The 22,136-nt window shown below is 39.4% G+C and overlaps 1 protein-coding gene across 3 annotated transcripts in view; it reads left to right on the forward strand.

Moving 5' to 3' along the window:
• Positions 1 to 22,136, forward strand: part of KMT2C (lysine methyltransferase 2C) — a 201,157-nt gene that overhangs the window by 157,527 nt on the left and 21,494 nt on the right. For all 3 annotated transcript variants that reach the window (XM_074157740.1, XM_074157741.1, XM_074157742.1), the window contains exons 27-42: positions 2,558 to 2,662; positions 3,010 to 3,057; positions 4,217 to 4,354; positions 4,504 to 4,536; positions 4,619 to 4,738; positions 6,845 to 6,983; positions 7,256 to 7,470; positions 7,609 to 7,682; positions 10,265 to 10,447; positions 11,112 to 12,992; positions 14,000 to 14,325; positions 15,175 to 16,997; positions 18,361 to 18,472; positions 19,345 to 19,423; positions 19,545 to 19,608; positions 21,670 to 21,902. In XM_074157740.1, coding sequence (XP_074013841.1) covers positions 2,558 to 2,662; positions 3,010 to 3,057; positions 4,217 to 4,354; positions 4,504 to 4,536; positions 4,619 to 4,738; positions 6,845 to 6,983; positions 7,256 to 7,470; positions 7,609 to 7,682; positions 10,265 to 10,447; positions 11,112 to 12,992; positions 14,000 to 14,325; positions 15,175 to 16,997; positions 18,361 to 18,472; positions 19,345 to 19,423; positions 19,545 to 19,608; positions 21,670 to 21,902 — 5,573 coding nt within the window. The remainder of the gene's footprint in view (positions 1 to 2,557; positions 2,663 to 3,009; positions 3,058 to 4,216; positions 4,355 to 4,503; positions 4,537 to 4,618; positions 4,739 to 6,844; positions 6,984 to 7,255; positions 7,471 to 7,608; positions 7,683 to 10,264; positions 10,448 to 11,111; positions 12,993 to 13,999; positions 14,326 to 15,174; positions 16,998 to 18,360; positions 18,473 to 19,344; positions 19,424 to 19,544; positions 19,609 to 21,669; positions 21,903 to 22,136) is intronic.

A 22,136-nucleotide genomic window follows, 5' to 3' on the forward strand; every position in this document is an offset into this window, starting at 1 on the left:
AAATATGCTTTAGATTAGATGTCTCATACAAAACTTATGGATCATAGAGTCTAGCCCTCTTCTGTCACCAAAACTCAGCCTTTTTATAGATATAACAAGGTCCATTCTGAAAGCAGGTAGCTTTTTTCCAACCTACTAATCGGAAGGCCATTACAGAATCTGATTGCTTTAATAGTTAGGAGCCCTCTAATTTTAGTTAGGAGCCTGAATTTATTCATGGCCAGTTTATAGCCACGGGTGGTAAACTCCTCAGTTATATCTTTCCACCTGAGCTCTTTCTAGCTACTTATTAAATATATTTATATTCAAATGAGAAGTTGAATTTTTAGGGACGGTTCCCAAGCACATTATTAAGTGCAATGGAGAAAACCAGCATAATATAAAATAGTACAGAAGAACTAAAGGCTGTTAATAAAGTCTTGGTACTTCCTTCGTAAGGGCTTTTTTCTACCTGATACATTCCTATTCCTGCCTTCCGTAGGAATTGAGGAAGGTTAAAGAAGAGCTAAAATCAATCCTTTGCCTACCAGCCAGCTGAAGTCATTAACATCACCTTCCAGTGCCTGGTGTTAGTTAGTTACTTGCATAATTGATATTAGACCAAATTGTCAGAAGGAAAACAAGTATCTAAAATAAAAGCCAAACCCAACAAACAAAAAAAAAAAAGAAACCAAACCAACCAACCAAAAAAAATGCAAACAAACAAAAAAAAAACCCAAAAAATCAAAAACTCCCTACAAAACCAAACTCCAACGACTAGGTTCTGCTTAAATGGCTTCAAGCTCCAGCAGGGTAGGTTTAGACTGAACATTAGGAAAGAATTTTTCACAGAAAGAGTGGTCGGGCATTGGAATAGGCTGCCCAGGGAGGTGGTTGAGTCACCATCCCTGGATGTGTTTAAGAGACGTTTAGATGTGGTGTTGGGGGATATGGTATAGGGGAGAACTTTGTAGAGTAGGGTAGATGGTTGGACTCGATGATCCCAAGGGTCTCTTCCAACCTGGATGATTCTATGATTCTATGATTCTATGATTTCATAGCAGTTTTTGTCAGGTACACAAAGTAACTATACCCATAAAGTGATGTGGTTTTGAGGCACTTTTAAATACCTCTCCTGGTATCAGTAGAAGCCATATTCTTTATGTACCTGTAATCGGACTGGTCTGCACTGGCACATTGATCCACTTTAGTTGAATGGCAAACATAAAATATGATTTAATTAGAATGGTGTCATTGTGTCTGCATTACAAACGATTAAAAATAAAAGCAGTAAAGTGAAGAAGAATAATTTTCATTTTGACTTTCAGTAATGGTAGGAGGGAAAAGCGTTGTCTCTGAAACACAGCAGAAGGAACACTTAAATCACTGTAAGATTTAGCAGCTTGGAAAGTAGCCTCATGATAAAAGTACGTCCTTGGCACCAGGCCTCTGAATTAAGCTAGAAATACTTTCCTGGGGCAGTTGGGTTTTAACAGTGGGAAAGAGAACCTGTTTATCTATGAAATACGTGTTTGCTCTTCGACTTTCTGGTCCCTCTTCAACCTGCCTGTATTTGTTTTCCACATTGTACATTGTATGATTTGTATTAATCCCTTTTCCCTGTTTAATTCTATGTGTATTTATATATTTTACCATCTCTTCATGATTCATTGGTCTTGCAGTGATTGCTTGTGGAGTCATGATAGCCTGCAGTTTTTCTGAAAAATGTTTTTCTCAACTTCTATTTATTTGTTAAACAATTTTCTTCAAATGTTGCACATCTGTAATAGTCCTAAAAAAAATAGTTAATAAAACCAGATGGGCCATTTGGAGTCAATTCTCTCTAATGAACTGGATGTCAAGAAGATAATCATATCCAGAATTTATTATTTAATATTAAATAATTTATTCCTAGGACCTGGCCGGATTTTCCTAGACAACAAACAAACATGACATTTCTACCTCTGGCTGTTCTCACTTCTTCAGGATTTCTTCTGATCTTAAAAATAGCATCTCCAATTTCCATTTCCTTACTATTGCTCCTTAACTCCTATGTTTTACCTCCCTATCGGGGTGTAGTAAGTGGTTTCTTTGTAGTCTTGAGAAAGATAGTGGTGGTAAGAGAAGCAACTGTTTACTTTCTTACCTTCTTTTTTTTTTTTGGTGTGTAAATATTCCCTGTTGATTCGCTGTGAGATGTATCCTTTATAAAACCCATTTGTTGACTTTTACGTTCATAGGCCTTTGCGTCTTCAAGGTTGCAAGTTCTTACTAGATCTTGGGGGTTTTTTTGTCCCCTAAAATCATCCAGTCTTTCTTCATGACTGATTACATTTTCACTTTTACTATATCGGAGAAAATACCAAATGACGTCAGCATGTGAAGGTGCCCGGAGTACTGAATTGTTTGGGATGGGTGGTCAGCACAGTCTGTCACTCCAGAGTGACTTGCGGTACATAACACAGGGCCCTCGAGCTGGTAAATCTGTGTTTGAGTTCATAGCTCAAGCTATAGTACATCGCCAAAGCCACATATCAATGCCATGACTGGTTGATTTTATTTCTTGCATCTTATACAGGTAGCACCGACGATCCTTTAGCCGATCTTTCCGAGGTCTTAAATACTGATGATGATATTCTTGGAATACTTTCTGATGATTTGGTAAAGTCTGGAGATCATTCGGGTATGTATGTTTATAAGGTCTCTCCAGTATTTGTTTTCTTTCTTTCTCTTATCTATAGATGTCTTTGTTGTGTTATAGGTTATGCTCTAGGTGATTTTGGATACAGTTTTCGTATCTTAAGAATACCTTGGTTTGAGATGATTTTGTTGTCTTCTACCAAAAAAATCCCCAACCTTTTCAACATTTTGTTTTACTTGGCTCTTTGCTTTGCTGCTTAAGAGAGAATAAAATGTAGCTGCCGTTGTCTGTCATACCTGCGTAGCTTTTTTCAGCATGCAGCTTTTTCTTTACTTTATTTTTTGTTTTCGTGTTATAATCATCCATTTTATCTGGTTTGGGTCCTGTAGGTCTTGATTTATGCACTTTCCAGGTTGAGAACTCACCCTCCCCATTTGGTAAGAAACTAAACAATGGATGATCCATGGTTAGAAGTAGTCATCTTTCCTAGTGGTTTTAGCTGAAAGAACTGCATGTGTAGAAACTAGTACTCCTTTACCGTGTCACTAATTCATGCTTCCATTTTCCACTCTTTCTGTGGTGTTTGAGTCTAACACGACCTGTAAACTCTGCACTCCGCATTTAAGAGAACTGCATAAAGTTTTGCTTACAGCTTTTAAAAACCTTCCTGAGATTTTGTGTTTCATGATACAAACCCATGCATTTTCTTGCTGCCACTGTTAATTTTAGTATTACTTCTAGTAGTAGTGTGTAGTTTTTATCTTAGTGGTATCCTTTGTGAATTAAAAACGTGTTAACAATGTGAATATATTGAAGCATGAATAAAGCAGTCAGCATCAGTTTTTGTTTCCACTGGATGATGTCCACCACTGATGGCCACAGGCTGACAATAAGTAAAATGGCATGTTTAAAATTTTAAATTTTTTTTTTATTCGATACCTAATACAGAAATATATTTTAAGTACTGAAGTGTGTAGTTCTTTTTTTCAAATCTTTCTCATTCGAGACATTTATTGACTTGTAAAGGATGTTAGGAAATTTATGTTGTAAGTTATGTTTTCTCAGTGCCAACAAATCACTTTGTCTAAGGTAACCCAGAATATTCAGTAGTTGGTTTTGAAGCAGAAACTGCTATAACTTGTTTGACATTGACCGCGCACTTCAGCAGCACTTCAGTAGATATTTAATGTAATAAGAGCATTTGGGGTAAACCTTATGGTACGTGAGGATGAACCATATTGACTACTGGTGTCATTGTTTTTAAAATGTGAAAAATAGTTGTAGTGGAGCTATATACCGAAAACCATACACTCAAAAACATGCTGTACCTAAACACAGTAGTCTTATTTCTCATTCTTCCAGTTGCATTCTATTCAATTACTGTTCCTCAAACAATACAGTAAGCTGGAGGTAAATAGTGGATGGTTTTGTTTACTTTTTCTAATGAATGTCTTATTTTGCCTTACCTTTCAAGTCTTAGGAAGTCTTGGTTTATTTGATAGCTCAGCTCTAGGGAAAAAAAAAAGTTTATTCTCTTTATCCTACACCAATAAATGCTACTATTTATGTCTAACTCAATATTCTTTCTTCCTTCAGCTGGATTGGACATCGGTCCCATCTCTGATGATCCTTCTTCTCTGCCTCAGCCGAATGTCAACCAGAGTTCACGGCCACTGAGTGAAGAACAGTTGGATGGAATTCTCAGTCCAGAACTAGACAAAATGGTCACAGATGGTAATTGTTTTGTCCTTGATCTTGAGTCATCTAGAAAACTTAAGTGGAAATCTTCTCTTTTTTTCTCAATTTACTTATCTACGAATCGTAACATTAATTTTATTGCATCTATTGATGATTACTTACTCTGTTGTTTTTACTTTGTCCAGGTGCTATTCTTGGCAAACTGTACAAAATCCCAGGTACGCACTCTAATCTTTGTTGTCTTTTATAAAGCACAGTTTGTAAACGATGACAGCCAACTCATGCGCAGTGTTTTTGCAGAGCTAGGAGGAAAGGATGTTGAAGATTTGTTCACAGCTGTATTAAGCCCAGCAACCACGCAGCCAGCTCCTTTGCCACAGCCTCCCCCTCCACCACAGCTGATGTCTTTGCACAGTCAAGGTATGTTCCTTTGTTACTTTTTAAAAACAGCAGCCTGGTCAGGAGAGTTGTGCATCTTTCAAATACTGATGAGAACATAGGGCACACCTTAGTTTCTGCTGTTGTTAATTTGTGGGATCTGCCATTGTTAATTTATGAAACTTCATTGTAAAACTGTTCTGAACAGGGTATGCAATTAACATGCACATAAGTACTGCTAATAGAAAAAGACACTTATTTTAGATTTTTTGACATATTGGAGCTTTTACTTTAGCTGACACTTCCATAGATTTGAAATTTGTCTGTGATAAAGCATGCATTCTCTTCTGAATTTACTCTTTAATTACTTTTGAGTACCTTCTCAGGGGTAAGGAAAGAGTCAGTATAACAGTGATTTACGGAGTCTTAATTTCCTTTAAGAATTCAGTTTATCATATTAGCTAGTCGGCTAAGTAATTTTGAAAAGTATCTGGGAGGTTATAATTTATTTTATTTGTTACTACTGAAATTATCATGAGTTGATACAGCATATTCTTGCTCTTATATTGAAAGCAAGGGGCAGATTGGTTTTATTTATTGTTGTTACCAGTAGAGCAGCATTATTTATTTTTTTTTTTAGCAGTATGTATCAGCATAATTAAAAGCAGTCTTTTCTCATCAGGCATCACCTCTAGTGGATTTTTCCCTGAGCTCATGTAAAGAGTACCCATTCTGTTATACTGGTACTACAAAAAGTAGTTATGCAAATTGATTTCACCAGTGAATTAATCATAAGAAGAAAAATTACTAGTTTCCTAGTTGGGTGGATTTCCATAGAAAGGAAAGACTTCAAAAAGTCTTAGAAAGGAGATAGTTCAAAGCAAATAATGAGGTGATTTAAAGCAAAAGATAATATGGATATCATTGCCTGTCTCCCAGTTACTTGAGTACTTGGAGGCACCTTCAGCATTTGAGCTCTGTACGATTGTTCAACTTCTCCCTGTGGGAACCGCCACAGTTACAGAGTTTTAGATTTATAATTCAGTTCAGTTATGGTGTAACGATGCCCATGTTTCTGTGAGATAAATGCCTTAGTAGCGGGGAAGCTTGCATCAAGTTTCAGCAATTTTAAATAAAACTACTGCTGTCTTCTCATAAAGACTCGTGATCTTTAGTGCGAACCAGAGGCCCGACTCTCTGTCCTGTTTGTTTGCCAGGTCTTCGCAATTACTGTATATCTATTTAGCAGCTATAATAAAGCATGCTCTCTTAAATTTTAAGTTATTTCCATCCAAACTACACTTGCTGCATATGTACATAACCTGTAGGTTAGAAGACAGTCTCCTAAAGCATGAGAGAATGATACAGTGTGATCCTACAGATGCATCTAATTCCTGAGCTACTTCTGTGCTTTTAAGAAAATACTGGGACAAGTTATAATTGCACTTAAGTGACAGAGATTCAAAGGCCAGTGTTAATTCTATGTAGGAACATCTGCAAATACCATCTGCTAGGATGAGTCTACTGTCCCACATTAGTAATATTGTAGTCAAATAAATAAAATTTCCTGCCTTCATACTGCTAGGCTGGACATTTAATTAGAAAATCCTGATGCTCATTTGACTAGATTTATCTCTTTTATTGGTTACAAATTAAGGAGTTAGTAGATAACGAGGCTTACTTTGATATGCTGCTCAGAAATCTCAGAAGAGATGATGTTTAATTCAGGTGACTAATGATAATTCTGCAAAGACTGAAAACAACCTTCTCCGTGTTTGCTGCTTGGATCTGGATATAACAAATATGACAGACCATTAGCCTTTAAGAATATACCTCTATATAAAGCACAGTACGTAGCATGGGCTACTGCAAAAGTTTTGGAAATCCATTTTAAAAAAACCTGATTTTTCAGGCAAGCAAAAAATAAATCTGTGCGGGGATGTGATACAGTAGAAAAGAATCCTTTAAGCTTGTAGCATTGTAAATTTATTTAAAATCTTTTCAAAAAATGTAGGGTCAGTACTATAAAATTTTAAAGCAATTAGTTTTTCATTAGATGAGACATCATTTTTTCACTGAAAAGAACTTCCACCTCTACCTTAAAAGTAGTCACCCTTTAGAACAGTAATTTAAACTTCTTCTTTCCAGGAGAGAATGCGTTTCCAAGAGTGCCCCTTATGAACGGTCTGATTGGCCCTAACCCTCATCTCCCTCATACGGCTCTGACTGCGGGAGGTGGGCTGGGCACCTTCTCTCCCATTACACAGCAGCCGTACACTGATAGCAGGTAAGTCAAGATGGGAAATAAAGACATAGCTATTGTTTAGCATTTATCACTTGGAGGGTGGTGGTGTTACTAATACTGTGATATTATTAGTATTTAATTGCTTAGTTCTTCACAGCCACTGCAAAAATTTCTGTATTCTTGCAGCCTATTCAGTAGTGAAATAACAAACAGAATAAGTACTTTGCTAATTTTTTTTCTTTTTTTTTTTATATATAGATATATTGAGAGCAATCTATCTATAAAACAAAAAACCCTTTTCTGGTTTGTCATAGGGATAAGAATCCAGCCTTCAATCCAATGGTGAGTGATCCCAACAGCTCATGGGCACCATCTGCTCCACCTTTGGAAGCTGAAGGTGATACAATGTCCAATGCTCAAAGAAGCACCCTGAAGTGGGAAAAAGAAGAAGCTTTGGGTGAAATGGCAACAGTAGCACCTGTTCTCTATACAAATATCAACTTCCCTAACCTGAAGGAAGAATTCCCAGGTGAGTGATTTACTGAATAAATTTAAGTATTTTGTAGCAATTTATGCATCTTGATTTAAAAGGCTGTAAAACAGACTTAGTAATTTAGTAGACTTAAATACGCAAAGCCTTGTGTATTAACACATCTTTTGATTGCAGACTGGGCTACAAGAGTGAAGCAGATTGCTAAACTGTGGAGGAAAGCAAGCTCACAGGAGAGGGCTCCGTATGTGGTAAGTACAATTACACCTGCGTTCACATACTTCCAGCAAACATGTATTTCATTTATAAGGTTTTCATTTGTTGTTTTTTTTTTTTTAAATGAATTAAGTTCTAGGGCTAGTAGAAGTTCACTTACTCCAAGAATGCCTTTGTAACTTAATTTCTGACTCTGAGTACTTCTAGCCTGTATTCTTTGCTTTTCAGTCTTGGAATAAACTGTATTAGTATTGTGCAATCTAAAGACATGAGCTGAGACAAGAACATTTGTGGTTCCTGCTGCCTCTTTACTACATTTGATTCACGCCATAAGTGGTTTTTTGCTCTGTTTTCTGCACAGGATCTCACCAGTTTCTTCAGAAGGATAATAACAAATAATTACATGACTTTCCTCTCTCATCTTCCCCTCTCACTAGTCTTTTCTTTTTTGCCCCATTAGAGCTGCTGCATTCTTTCACTTGTTGAACTACCCATTCCAGAGACATCACTGCTAACATCCCTGCTGTCCTCATTTTCTTCTACTCCTGTGTTCTTGCCTTACTCTTCCCGTTCACTGCTTACTGTCTTCTGTTGCTTTGTGGTAGAAACTCTTTTGCTATCTTCCGTGTTGTGGGGAGCATGAAGGACTCTGTTTTTCTCTCCAAAAGCATTCACCTTCTCACATCTGAGTCAAGTGAACCCAGGTATTTGTAGTAGCTCTCTGGAGTTACGTGGTCATTGACTCCATTCTACAGAACTTCAGGTATTCAAAGGATGACCCTTATGCTTTGTTGAAACCTCTTGTTGAAGCCTGTCTGCACCCAAATCTCAGAACTGTATTATTCATTCTTTTTGACCTTCCCAGCCATTATTAGCAAATGTACTTTTCTTTAATTTCCTCTCACATCTCCATTCTCTCCTGGTTCTCTTCTTTGCTTCTTCACAACAGCAATTGGATGATCGTTCTTACTTTGTAGATTCTATGAATTTTGCAGGGTTGTGTTTCCTAGCCTCCCACCACCTGCTCTTTTTTAATATCGTCCCATTAGTAAGCAAATTTGTTTCCCAAGTATGTTGATGACTCGGCGCTTAACAGTACCAACATCATCTCTTACTGTACAAATTTAAAAATCCCCTTGTCTCTCTGACAGCTTTCAGGGGATAAATCATTACCCCAGACTCGGTGTGGGAAGTGGAATTCTTGATCTTTCTGAACCCCATTCTACTTGAAAGGATAATGCTCTATTGTCTTATCTGTATCACTGAGGCATCGTCATTGTTCTGCTTTTGATGCAGGCCTGTAACTTCAGCGCCTTTGGATCCCAATGTCTTCTCGTCCGTGCTACGTTTAATCTTGGTGATTCCTTCTGTATAGTATTTATAAAATACTGTCCACTTACATGGGTGGATTTTTATCCAGACATTTATCACTTTACAATTATTTCTGTTACTGATTTTTTTTTTCTTGTTTGTTGTTCTTAACAAATGCAGTCCTATTCTCCTGATGGATATCCAAAAAGAGCTGCAAAAATTATTTCCTTCATGTTTGGAAGGAAGGTGCACGCGCACATGAGTATTTTCAAAGCAAGAAGCAGTTATTTCCTCACAGAAATTACAGTTCGTGCACTCTTGCCATTCAGCTGTTCCTAGTGTTCCTGGTGCTGTGCACTCAAGAAGCTGCTGTGGTACCTCTCCTGAGGGACTTACACTCTGTGAGGATGAGTAAAGGCTACCTTAGAAATGAAATTCAGAAAAGCGTTAGTAAATTTTCACTGTAGGCTTTTTACTTTCCTTAGTACGCACAATCTCATCACTTATAGGGGAAAATGACACTAATTTTTCTGCTGCTGTGCCACTGGTGCTCTCATCCATGTCAGTGTGTCATTGTTGGAAGGGAAGGATTAAAGCCTTTTCTGCTAGGCAACCCCTACTTGACAACTGCAAATAAAATTGTGAAAAAGAAGATGTGAGGGTTTGATTCAGAAAAGGAATCACATCCTAGATTGGTGGTAAAACAGAGTCTTTGAAACTTCCATTAGATGCTTTAAAGTGTCAGTACGGCTGTAAAATGCCTCATTGAAGAGGAATTGCTGTTCTTCCATCCAATTTTTCCTGATCCATAAGCCTGTATCCTACGTTTATACTCCTAACTTAACACAGACTGAGATCTATAGGGGCTATTTAATGGAGTAGACTGTATTTTTCTTGTCATTGAAGTTCTCCACATTAGTGGCCTTTATTGATCCAAACATCATCTGCTGTGCTGATGTCTTCAGACTGCAGACCACACCAGTATGTGATTTGAAGGGTAAATTGTTGGGATTCATGCTTTCTCGGCACAGCACAGTACCTGAACACACACTCTAATGTATAGTACTCCTCTACTGCTAGTAACTCGTTAGTTCTTTCCACGTATGTTAAACACAGAATTTGTATAGAGATGAAATCTTGTCAGTTTAGAATTCCTTTTAAAGTGCATAATTTAGTTTGCACAAGCATGCATGTCTTGAAAGCAGGCTGTACAAATAATTTGGTGATAGATTTTGTAGAAATAACAGATGCAGTGTTCAACTTAGAAGAAAATAAGGCTAGCTACTTTTTTTTTATCTTTTCCCAGCAAAAAGCCAGAGATAATAGAGCTGCTTTGCGCATCAATAAAGTACAGATGTCAAATGACTCCATGAAAAGGCAGCAGCAACAGGATAGCATTGATCCTAGCTCACGCATCGACTCAGACCTCTTTAAAGATCCATTAAAACAGAGGGAATCAGAACACGAGCAGGAATGGAAATTCAGACAGGTGTGTTGCATTTAAGGTTTTTTGTTATTTTTTTCTTCCAGCTTTTTATTGCATTGTTGGAAGCTGTTGTAATAAAATCAATTTTAATCTTTCTTTGTGGAGCAGTATAAAGTCAGCCATTCTGTGTAGGAAGAAAATAGATGCTATCAGAAGAGAAGCTGCTTGTAAATGTTAGAAAACTTTGTTTTAAAACTTTGACTGTTAAATCCTACCTATTATGGAAGTGGGTTATTCTTTCTCTGTATGGCTGGCTAGTGCAGTACTTTGTTTTTATATACCCTATATTGCAGTAACGTCCTGCAGACTACTGCTTCAAACTGGGCTGGTTGTCTCTCGGAGCCCGTTTGCCTCACATCAGTGCTGCCTCTGTCAGTAACCTTTCGTCTCCAGAGTGTAAGGTTGGAAAGCAGTGTTGGTCTTTAGGGAGCCTGGGAAGTGCTTCTTCCCAGGCAATCAAAGTGTGTGTCAAGGTAATTGGACTTTACAAATAGCTAGACCCTCTGCTCCCATTGCATCTAAAATTTGTGATTCACAATTAACTTATAATTGATCTTTGATGTGTCCTAAAGACACATGAGAAAGTGGGTTTTTTTTCTTGTGGTGTTTTTTTTTTGTATACCCTGGACTTCCATGTATAACCTTTTTCCTCATAATTTTAAAACAGCAAATGCGGCAAAAAAGTAAGCAGCAAGCCAAAATAGAAGCCACACAGAAGCTTGAACAAGTGAAAAATGAGCAGCAGCAACAGCAGCAGCAACAACAGCAGCAGCAGTTTGGTTCACAACAGCTTCTGAACCAGTCTGGCTCAGACACACCTAGCAGTGGCATCCAGAGCCCCTTAACGCCACAGACTGGCAATGGAAGTATGTCTCCTGCACAACAGACATTCCATAAGGATCTATTTGCAAAGCAGCAGCTACCTGCTACGCCTACGTCAGCATCCTCGGATGATGTGTTCCTAAAACCACAAGCCCCACCCCCTACTCCAACCCGAATCCCGGTTCACGATTCACTGTCTCAGTCTCAGACTCCTCAGACATCGTCACAACAAATGTTTTCTCCAGGTTCCACAAACACAAGACCTCCTTCTCCAATGGATCCATACGCTAAAATGGTGGGAACACCTAGACCAGCACCCATTAACCAAAACTTTGTTAGAAGAAATACCATTGCACCATTAGATACCTGTGCACCACAGTCATCCATATCCAGGCCCATTCAGGGAACCGAACCATCAGGAAGCAGGCCTTCGCCAGTCAGGGATTCATGTTCTTCATCTCCAGGTAGCAGTGATCCCTATGCAAAGCCACCAGACACACCCAGACCTGTCATGGCATCAGAGCAGTTCTCCAAACCATTGGGGGTCCCAAGATCCCCCATAGTTATGGAACAGTCAGGGAAGGTTCCTTTAACAGCTGGAAGCAGTGATCCGTTTACTAAACCGGCTCCTAGAACTGATACTTTTCAGAGACAGAGAGTAACTTCTGCTGATGCGTATGCACGGCCACCATTGACTCCAACTCCTACTCCTGTTGATGGTAGCCCTGGGCCTTTTAAAACTCCTATGCGCCCACCTCAGTCCCCGCAAGATCCTTACGTGTCAATGCCAACTACGCCAAGGCGCGTTGCTGTTGATCCCTATGAAAGGCCCGCTTTGACACCAAGGCCAGTGGATAACTTCTCCCATAATCAGCCTAACGACCCGTACAGCCAGCCTCCCCTTACTCCCCATCCTGCAATAAAGGAGACTTTTGCCCATCCACCCCGGATAGTACGACAGCAGAGTGATTCTTTCCCTCAATCTGGACCCATTTCAAGGCCAGCTTCTCAGGACCCTTACTCCCAGCCTCCAGGTACTCCTCGGCCAGTTACTGATCCTTATGCCCAACCTCCGGGAACTCCTCGGCCCACCACAGTTGATCCATATATGCAGCAACCACCAACACCAAGACCTGCTCAGCCAGCGGATTTATTTGCTCAGTCCCCAGCAAACCAGAGACATTCTGATCCTTATGCCCAACCTCCTGGAACACCAAGGCCGGTTCTCAGTGATCCTTATTCTCAGCAACCAGCAACTCCAAGGCCAGGGATTCCTGAGAGTTTTAACAGACCTGCAATGACAAGACCAGGAGTAATACCAAATCGAGATCCTTTCCTGCAGACACCACAGAACAGGTTGCAGGGCACTTTTGTCAGGCCATCAGATCCATGTTCTCAAACTCCCAGACCTGCAGGACCTGCAATAACAGATTCATTTAGCCATGGTCCAGCTGCTCCAGCACGTGACCCGTATGATCAACCACCAATGACTCCAAGACCTCAGCCGGAATCTTTTGGAACTGGTCAACTGGCCCATGATGCTGCTGAGCAGCCACGGCCTGGATCTGAGGGCAACTTCAATGCATCTGGAAATTCTCCGATGAGTTCTCAAGGACAACAATTTCCCAAAGTTTCACAAGTTCCTGGCCCAGCACCCACTACAGGAGTAACAGATACACAGAATACCATGAATATGTCACAAGCAGATACTGAGAAGTTAAGACAGGTGAGGATAATCTTTAACACTGTTGGTATTAAAATTTCGTAAGTATAATTTCCCTCATTTCTTGTTAATATTTGAAGTTACTTGCCATTAAATATAGCTATGTAACACAGAATTATCTTAATTCACTTAGGATGTTAATTTTGTCCTCCGATATACAGAATACAGAAACACAGTAATGTTTAAGGAATTTGGACAAGATCCAAACAGGAAGCAAAGGCCATCTTTGAAACCATGAAGCCATGGTCTGTAATAGCTGTTTTATCTACAGTATGAGGAGAAAAACACCTTGAAAGGACAATTAATCTTATCCTATAATAGATGAGATGTAGAACTGATGTTCGGTGACTGAAAAAGGAAGTATAGGCAAAGATCTCAGACTAGACATCTAACTTTTCTGTTGGCGGACATGTTGAGGTGAATCCTGCCATTGGTCACTGCTCTTCTTGAGGCACATTCACTCCAGGTTTTTCTCACTGAACGCTGGGCAAATGGCTCTTGCTGAGACATACAATGACGTTTTACTTGTGGAAGGCTGCTCAGTCTTCTGTCTGGAAGGAACGATGGGGAGTGGATTTAGCAGAAAAAATGGTAGTATTTATCATACAGAGTCAGAGTAAATTCTGCAGCTTTGCTGTAAACCTCTTGCTGAATTCTCTTCAGGGGACCTCTAGTCCCTTTTCTCCCTCAGAATGCACTTTCACATGTGGTAAAAGGCCCTGCGTTATTGGAATAGAAAAAGGAAGAGTAGCTTATATGTTAATTGGTGAAACAGGTTCACACCATACACTTCAACAAGAGGTCTGGGGGTTAAGTTGCATTACCAGCGTCTTGCACATTTTGATCCCTTTTCTAATTTCTGAGGTGATTATGGTAGTTTATAATATTTTTCTTTAGTGATTGAAGAATTACTTTCCTCCAAAAGGCTTAACCTAGCAGAGTGCAACACTTCAAAATATGTCAATTACAGTGTCAAGCACGATGATGTTTTTTGTTTTTTTTTTAAACAGCGCCAGAAATTACGTGAAATTATTCTACAGCAACAGCAGCAGAAGAAGAATGCGGTTCGTCAGGAAAAAGCTTTGCAGGAGGCGGCAGCTCCTACCCATGCAACTCCTCTTCAGCACTGGCAGCAAGACAATTTAAATCCAATTTTTAACCGCCCTCCCCCTCCGTATCCTGGGAATATTAGGTCCTCTGTTGTCCCTCCAGGTGGGCCAAGGTTCACCGTATACCCAAAAGACCAACGTGGACCATTTCCTGCTGATGGGCAGTTCAATAGACCCCAGTTTCCAAGCGATATGAATGCCATAGGGATGAGACCTCATGGGCTTAGGTAAGATCTTTGATCTTTTAAAACCAGGATATTACAGGAGTAGTTCTACATTTACAGAAATTGTTAGATAAAAGGGTTTTTTTTTTTGGATGAAGAATCATCTGTGTTGTTTGGAGTAGCTGGTAATCTTCCTGAAGTCAGTATGTACAGGGAGTTTTCCTGTACGTGTCTGTAACATTAGAATGTGTATTTTACACAAACACTGTCTCTTATTGGGAATTAATCAGAAATACAAATGGAGAAACTGCAGTACTTCTGTGAAAGTTATGATCTTGTCACTCATGGTTTTGGGGCATTTTAAAAAAAACCACTAACATGAAAGGTCTAGCTTTAGCTTTGATGCCTTAATAATGCATAAATGTAATATTCTTGTTTTCATTTATAATGAATATATAGTCAAACGTCAACTTCTGTCTGTGCCATTTTTACAGTGAATGCTATGATGTAAAAATGAATACCAGTATTGACATACATTGTCATCTCAATAAGAATTATTTGCACTATTTTGGATTTATTTCAGTAATTTCTGAATCCACACAACATTATTTTTTAGGCTGAGTTGCATTAACATGTAGTTTATTTAGTAAGATAGTTCTTACTGTCAGAGTTTTCTATTCATTTTTATTATTGGAAGTGAAAACAGGTTGTTTATTAAACATAATTAAAGCAATTATTTTATTGTAGTCATAAAGCTCATTTAAATGTAAGCATAATTAGTCAAAATATTTATTTAAATGTCTTAATGAATGCATCATGTAAAGCATTTTGGTGAATAGCTATTTAGTCAAATATGCCAGACTAGGCTGTCCTGAGAATAAAGATTATTTAGTCTTTCATACTTTATTTTAGATATGGGTTTCCAGGAGGTGGCCATGGTCCACCAGCAGGTCAAGAACGTTTCCTTGGTCCTCAGCCGCCAATGCAACGCCCTGGAGTTCCACCACAGCTGAGAAGATCTCTGTCTATTGATATGCCTCGGCCAGTGAACAATCCACAAATAAATAATACGTCTGGGATCTCTCAACATTTTCCTCCGCAGGGAATTCCAGTTCAGCAGCACAATATATTGGGTCAAGCGTTCATCGAGTTACGTCACAGAGCTCCTGACGGGAGGCCAAGGATGCCTTTTAATCCTTCTGCTGCAAACGTTATGGATGCAGCAGCACAACATCAGCGACATGCAGGGTTTATGCCCCGGCAGGATTTTCCTGCCCCAAGACAGGCAGAACCACTGAGACATAATTCTCAAGGTATACCTAACCAGTTGCAGATGTCTACAACTTTGGAGCATATGTCGCAATCCCAGCAGGATCAAATCAATCCTGACAACCCACCTGCACTTGTAATACGTTCTTTAAGTCATCCACCAGTTGCTGATGCATTCCCAGGACCATCTTTATCTACATCTGCACCAAGTGATGAATCTGCAAATTTACAGATTCCCAACCAGCCAAATGATGGTCTAGAAGAAAAGCTTGATCCTGATGATCCTGCCGTAAAAGATTTGGATGTGAAGGACCTTGACGGGGTTGAAGTCAAGGATTTAGATGATGAGGATCTGGAAAATTTGAATCTAGATACAGAGGATGGGAAAGGAGATGAACTGGACACGTTAGATAATTTGGAAACCAATGATCCTCACCTTGATGATCTTCTGACATCCGGGGAATTTGATATAATTGCATACACAGACCCAGACCTTGATGTGGGGGATAAGAAAGGAATGTTTAATGAAGAACTAGATCTTAGTGTCCCCATTGATGACAAACTAGATATCCAGGGAAAGACAGAAGAACCAAAACAGAAAGAACAAGGTGATAGAACTGTTTCCCCTCCTGAGACTCAGTCTCCACAGAAGAAATCAGCTACAGAAAATGAAATTAAAACAGAAGTACTTTCCCCAAACACTCAGGAGGAAAAGAAGAATGAAAATGAAAAAAGTGATGGAAATGCTGAATCCACAAGTATTCAGCAGGCTGCTGAAGCAGAGGTAAAGGATGGAGAAAAGGCTCCTGCGCAGCCTGCTAACCCAGAATTCCCTGAGAAAACTACTGCTGTTCCTAGTCAAGAAACAACTGTGCCTAGTCCAGATGCTCAGGGGTCTGCTCCGCTGACTGTTCAAGGAGCAGTAAGTTCCTGCAGTATTTCTGGTTCCACACCAGTCCTCTCAAGTTTGCTAGCTAATGAAAGCTCAGATAACGCAGAAGCAAGGACTCTGGGATCTCCATCTCAATCTTTGCCAGCAACACAAATGAACCACGCGCCAGGTATTCCACAAACACTAATGACACCTGGTGGACAGATCTTGGAAAACACTTTAAATTCAAATTTGACCATGGTTCCACGAATGAACCATAATTTTTCTCAAGGGTCACCAAATCCAGGATTTATTCAGGGTCAATCATCTAATCATAGCTTTGGGACAGGACAGACATCGAATCAAACTGTGGCTGTAACAAACCGTCCTGGTCCTAGTGGCATGTCTGGTCCCCAACAGATGATGCTCCCTCAACCATTAGCTCAACAACAAAATCGTGAGAGACCACTTCTACTAGAGGAGCAGCCACTTCTTCTGCAGGACCTTTTGGATCAGGAAAGACAGGAGCAGCAGCAGCAGCGACAGATGCAAGCCATGATTCGCCAGCGTTCAGAGCCATTTTTCCCCAATATTGGTACGTGGGTGATCTATTTGTCCGGGTTCTGGTTCATTTTTTAAAAATACAACAGTAAATAGTTAAATAATCCATAGCACTGAAAGAAGCAGGTAGGTATGTGGAGCTTGAAGGTGGCATAACAAAAAACAACCTGCCTAGTAGGTACAATGGGATTATGGAAATTGAGCATGTAGGTGGAATTCTGAACTCCATGCAAGGATCCTGTTGATGTTACCAGGATCAGGGTAACTCTGCATTACTGCTAATTTTTCTATCATCAGCTCTGTCACATATTCTCTTTATATTTTACATTCTCATACATGATACGGAGTAAATGTATCCTTTGTAAACAAAATTAAATGATCAAGTGCAATAGCTGACCTTATGATATTTGATCTATCAATTTTCTTTTTATGGTTGTTTTATCACTTTTTTTTTTGCAGTGTTTAGTGTGTCTCAAGGAAAGGGATCAGGAAAGCTGCATTACGAATTCACAATCTGGGCAAGGCCCAGAAACAGCACAATTAATTCTGCGCATACTAAAAGCATTCAGGATAATTTGCCATTTCCTGCTTAATATAATGTAGCAGTTTGAACATTCAGGTCAAGACCATCACTGTCATTTAATTGTTATTAATGAAATACGAAATTCTGAGAAATGTGTCAGTTGTAACTACACTGGCCATCAAGGCTGTTCAAAAGACAAATTTAACCTACCCCCTAAGTCAGAGTTCCCTATTTGTAGTGTGGCTAGAAGGTGCTGTAGCTACCCCAGGTGGCTAAGATGACCTCCAGAGGTCCCTTTCAGCCTCAACTGTTCTGTCCTCCCATTCATCCTGCTCTGGGTGAGGCACCTGATGGGAGAGACAGCAGAAAGGCGGAGTTCACCATGCTTATGGTCTTTGCAGAGGCTGTGTGGGGTGTGTGCCTTTCTGCCTGTGGTGCTACTGGTAATTACTGAGCGACTGAACTGTTTTCTTAGTACATTTCTTAGTGGTGGCGTGTCAGTTTTGCCAACAGAACTCACAGAAACAACTCTTCTTCCTGATTATTAACCTATAAATAGCATTTATTAATCATATTATTGGCATCCTAGGCCAGATTTGATCTAGAGCCCTTTTCAGACTGACATGCTTGTCTTTGTATGGTGTGGCTGAAAACAAGGACAGTTGCTGCTGGAGTAACTTTCCTTAGAGAATATGTGAAACTACATATTAACCACGAATTTCAAAGTGGAGAGGACAAGTAATGTGAAATAGCAATGCAATTACGTTGCTTTACTGGTGATTTATGCATGAACTAGATCTAAACAAGTCAGTTCCAGTTATTAGCTTGTAATGTTCAGCTATGTAATTCAATTTTACTGTTTTTTCTTTTATAGACTTCGATGCAATTACTGATCCCATAATGAAAGCAAAAATGGTAGCTCTTAAGGGGATCAATAAAGTCATGGCGCAGAGTAACATGGGGATGCCACCGATGGTTATGAACAGGTAGGCAACGCTTGATAACATTCTTTAGGGCTACAAAATGTAAAAGGAAATGGTAGAGCTAGGGGAAACTGTGCACAGGAAATGAAAAAATTTGAAAGGGGGAAAAATATCTTTTGGCATGTACTTCATAGTCCTTGGCATTTCTTGTTTCCCCACTTCCTAATTATGTGATGACACATTTCCACACGTTGTGTTTGAAAACTCTTGATGGCCGTGTAATGGTTAAACTTCACGTTGCAGCGTATCATTTAATGCTAAGTATAATTAAGATTTAGCTCAAGTAATGAAAGCTTCATCCTTTCTTTAAATCCGTTGTGAGGACAAAAGGAGCTATGAACTGTGCAGATTTCACCATGACTGCCTTTACCATAGGTGGGGTGTCCATGGGCCAGAAAGGTTCTGCAGGTTTTCATTGTATGTGGCCTTAAAACAGCGTGTGTCCTCCTTCCTGACACAGGCTTCAGCGTTACATGATGCTACGTGGCTTATCAGAGCTTACCCAGCTCTAGTTGACTGTGCTGGTGACAGTGATATCTAAATCCATTAAATCTTTTTTTTTTTTTAAATCATAATATATTAAAATACAAATTGAGAAAAAGTTTTGTGCATTTTCACTGTTTTACCACGGTACATCGTGTTTACTTCATCTCTCTGGAAAGTGTAAAATTCAGTAGTTTCAACAATGGGCAAAGTGTTGTAGCGTCAAATAAGAATTAATATTCTCCAGACATTGAAAAAGTTTGGTACAGACGTTCAAGCAAATGCCTATTAAATATTTGGATGCTTTTGTGTAACACAAGAGGTTGTCTCTCCCCTAAAATACCCACCGGTTTTAAAAGTTATAATTTCATTTTCTGTTTATATACCAATAGGTTTCCCTTTATGGGTCAGCCAGTGCCAGGGGCTCAGACCAGTGAAGGCCAAAATCATATGCAGCAGGCAATTACACAGGTAATACAACCTGATACGGGGTTTAAACAGAAGTGTTTAATAATGCTAACTAGTTTTTTTGTTTGTTTTTTAATTAAATCATGATTTAATATGCTTGTCTATATTTTACTGAAATTTCTAGGATGGAAGTTTGACACCTCAGATTTCTAGACCTAATCCTCCCAATTTTGGTCCTGGTTTTGTCAGTAAGTACAGATTTAATAATTTATTGTATGTTGGTGTTTCATTCTATAGTTCTGTTTTCTTTAAAATAAAATATCCATAAATGGATCCTGTCTCTCAAAAATTCATCCTTTTAAAATTAAGTCAGTTCGTCATTGCAATACCAACTGATAAGGGGGTGCATAGTAAATGCTATTAACACGTTTTGTAGAAGCTATCCTTAAAGAAACGCCATAAGGAAAGAGGGAAACAACAAATAGAAAATTAGCATTATTTGGATTTCTGTGCAAATAGTAATCTATAAACTGACAGGCCGCTATGTCAAAAACCTGGTCTTTGGGTGTGTTGTAATATGCTGAGCTCGGTGAGAACAATAGACTATAGTGATGGGTTGGGGTTTTTTATTTCAGAAGCAGAAAGTTTTGTGCAGCATCATTGTCATTTTAACAAATACCAGTAAAAGCTTTCCAGGCATTAGTTAAGCAAGACTGGTTGGGACCCACAGTTGTTGAAAGCAGAAATATATAGCACTAATATTTTGCATTCCCCGTTTCCCAGTCTCTATGATGAGAAAGATTTATTACCAGAAATTAAAACTGAGCGTATGTTGGGAGAGGAAGACCATATGTAAAAAAGTGTTTCTATCACTGTAAAAACTTTACTTGATATTTATGAATAAAAAAATAGAAGTAAACACCTTCACTTTTCCAGAAAGTGGAGTAGGAGCACTGAGTATGCAATAAGGAGCTTTTGTAATATTATCTGTATTAATTTCTGGTGAGATTTGACATGGCCCTCAGCGGTGGCCTCGCTCACGTTGGGGTGGCGGTGGCTCTGAGCACTTTGGAAAATCTGTTTCTCATTTCACTAGTAGTTATGCTTACCTGGAACTGGTTAATATTTTAGTACTTGCATTTGCTCTTTCACGTTGCTCCATCTGCAGTTCCTCTCTGTCGTTTCCACCCAGTTGTCCCTTCAGGTTATGTGATTAGTTTTGCAGAATTTGTCGTCGAAGGAATGGGCACCCCTTGAGACAGTAGCTGGCTCTGAGAATTGATTGAGTTGAGCTGTTAGAGTCACTACCGCTGTGACTGTTAAAGGAGGAGGTGGTAGGGACAGGAGGACGTGGTTATATTGAAATCATACTGTTGTGTAGTTACCTTTATTAAACAAACTGTCTTTACAAGAAGGATCCACGCCGTATTCCTGGTTACCCAGCTCTATACCACAGTGCGATCAGGAGACAGACGATACCATCGCCAAACCTTCTCTCTTGCCTTCTGGGCTTAGCGCAGATCAAGTGTTACCAGACATGATTGTTTTGCCTCGAGAAAAACATCTGAGAGCAATGGGCTGCTCATGGCAGATGAGTCTTTCTCATTTGTTAAAAGAGTGATGTCTCAGTTACAGTCTAAGTGAGAGCACGTTTTTTTGTGGGGAGGAAAAGGCACTGGTGCTGAGGGGCCTGTGCAAAGCACTGACACAAAGTTATTTTTACAAAGCCAGTAGCTTTCTTTCATTTCATGAATATATGATGGTAGTTTATAATTTTAATATTTTTTCTTAGAAGTAGTAATAAAAATAGATTTTTATATGTGTAAAACTCCTCTACAAACACCAGAATTAATGAGGCCATGTTTCCTGTAAGTTTGTGTCCTTACTCCCTAATCTCTTTCCCTCTCCTGAGTACTTCCAGAAGTCTTCCATGTCCCCTGTTCAGTGGCAGAGCAGGGTGTCACCAGGTTCTGTAGCTGCTTTGAAAGCTGTGTTGGCTCACTGGCTCACAAGTGCGCATTTACTGGCTAGACAGTGGGCTGGTGTCTCTTGAAATTAAGGGACTGTGTTAAAACAGCATTCTCTTAATAAATGCAGTAATTTGGATCTTCGTCTCTTTTACTCAAATCACTCCAAGAGCTTAATACCTCTTGAGATATCAAATCCTCTGCCAGATTTGGCTTAAATTGACCAGTGGTTTCTTAAAATAAGGGGAGAACCTGATTGGTAAACTCGATATCTAAAAAGTAGGATGAGAGCTCACCCCGGGATGAGATCATGTATCATACTTAAATTTCCATTCTCTCCAGATGATTCACAAAGAAAGCAATATGAGGAGTGGCTGCAAGAAACACAACAACTTCTTCAGATGCAACAGAAGTACCTTGAGGAGCAAATTGGAGCACACAGAAAATCAAAAAAGGCACTCTCAGCAAAACAGCGTACTGCCAAGAAAGCTGGCCGTGAGTTCCCAGAAGAAGATGCAGAACAGCTTAAACACGTTACTGAGCAGCAAAGTATGGTCCAAAAACAGCTAGAACAGGTAATCGTCCCAAATCCAAACTGATCCCCTAACGCTAAGCTGTCCCACTGGTGTGACTCTTTCCTTTAAATCTTCTAAAAGGCAAATTGAAATGCTTAAATACAGCGGAGGTTGTTTAAAGGGAACCACTCTGTCATATTTTGTGTGTGTATCAGCATTACTCTGGATTGCTGGTGACACTGGAGTTGAAAAATAAGCTACAGCAAACATTATGACAAAAAGCTGTTTTAGTGC

This window comes from Numenius arquata, chromosome 12, assembly GCF_964106895.1.
Source record: "Numenius arquata chromosome 12, bNumArq3.hap1.1, whole genome shotgun sequence".
In the NCBI taxonomy this organism is placed as follows: domain Eukaryota; kingdom Metazoa; phylum Chordata; class Aves; order Charadriiformes; family Scolopacidae; genus Numenius; species Numenius arquata.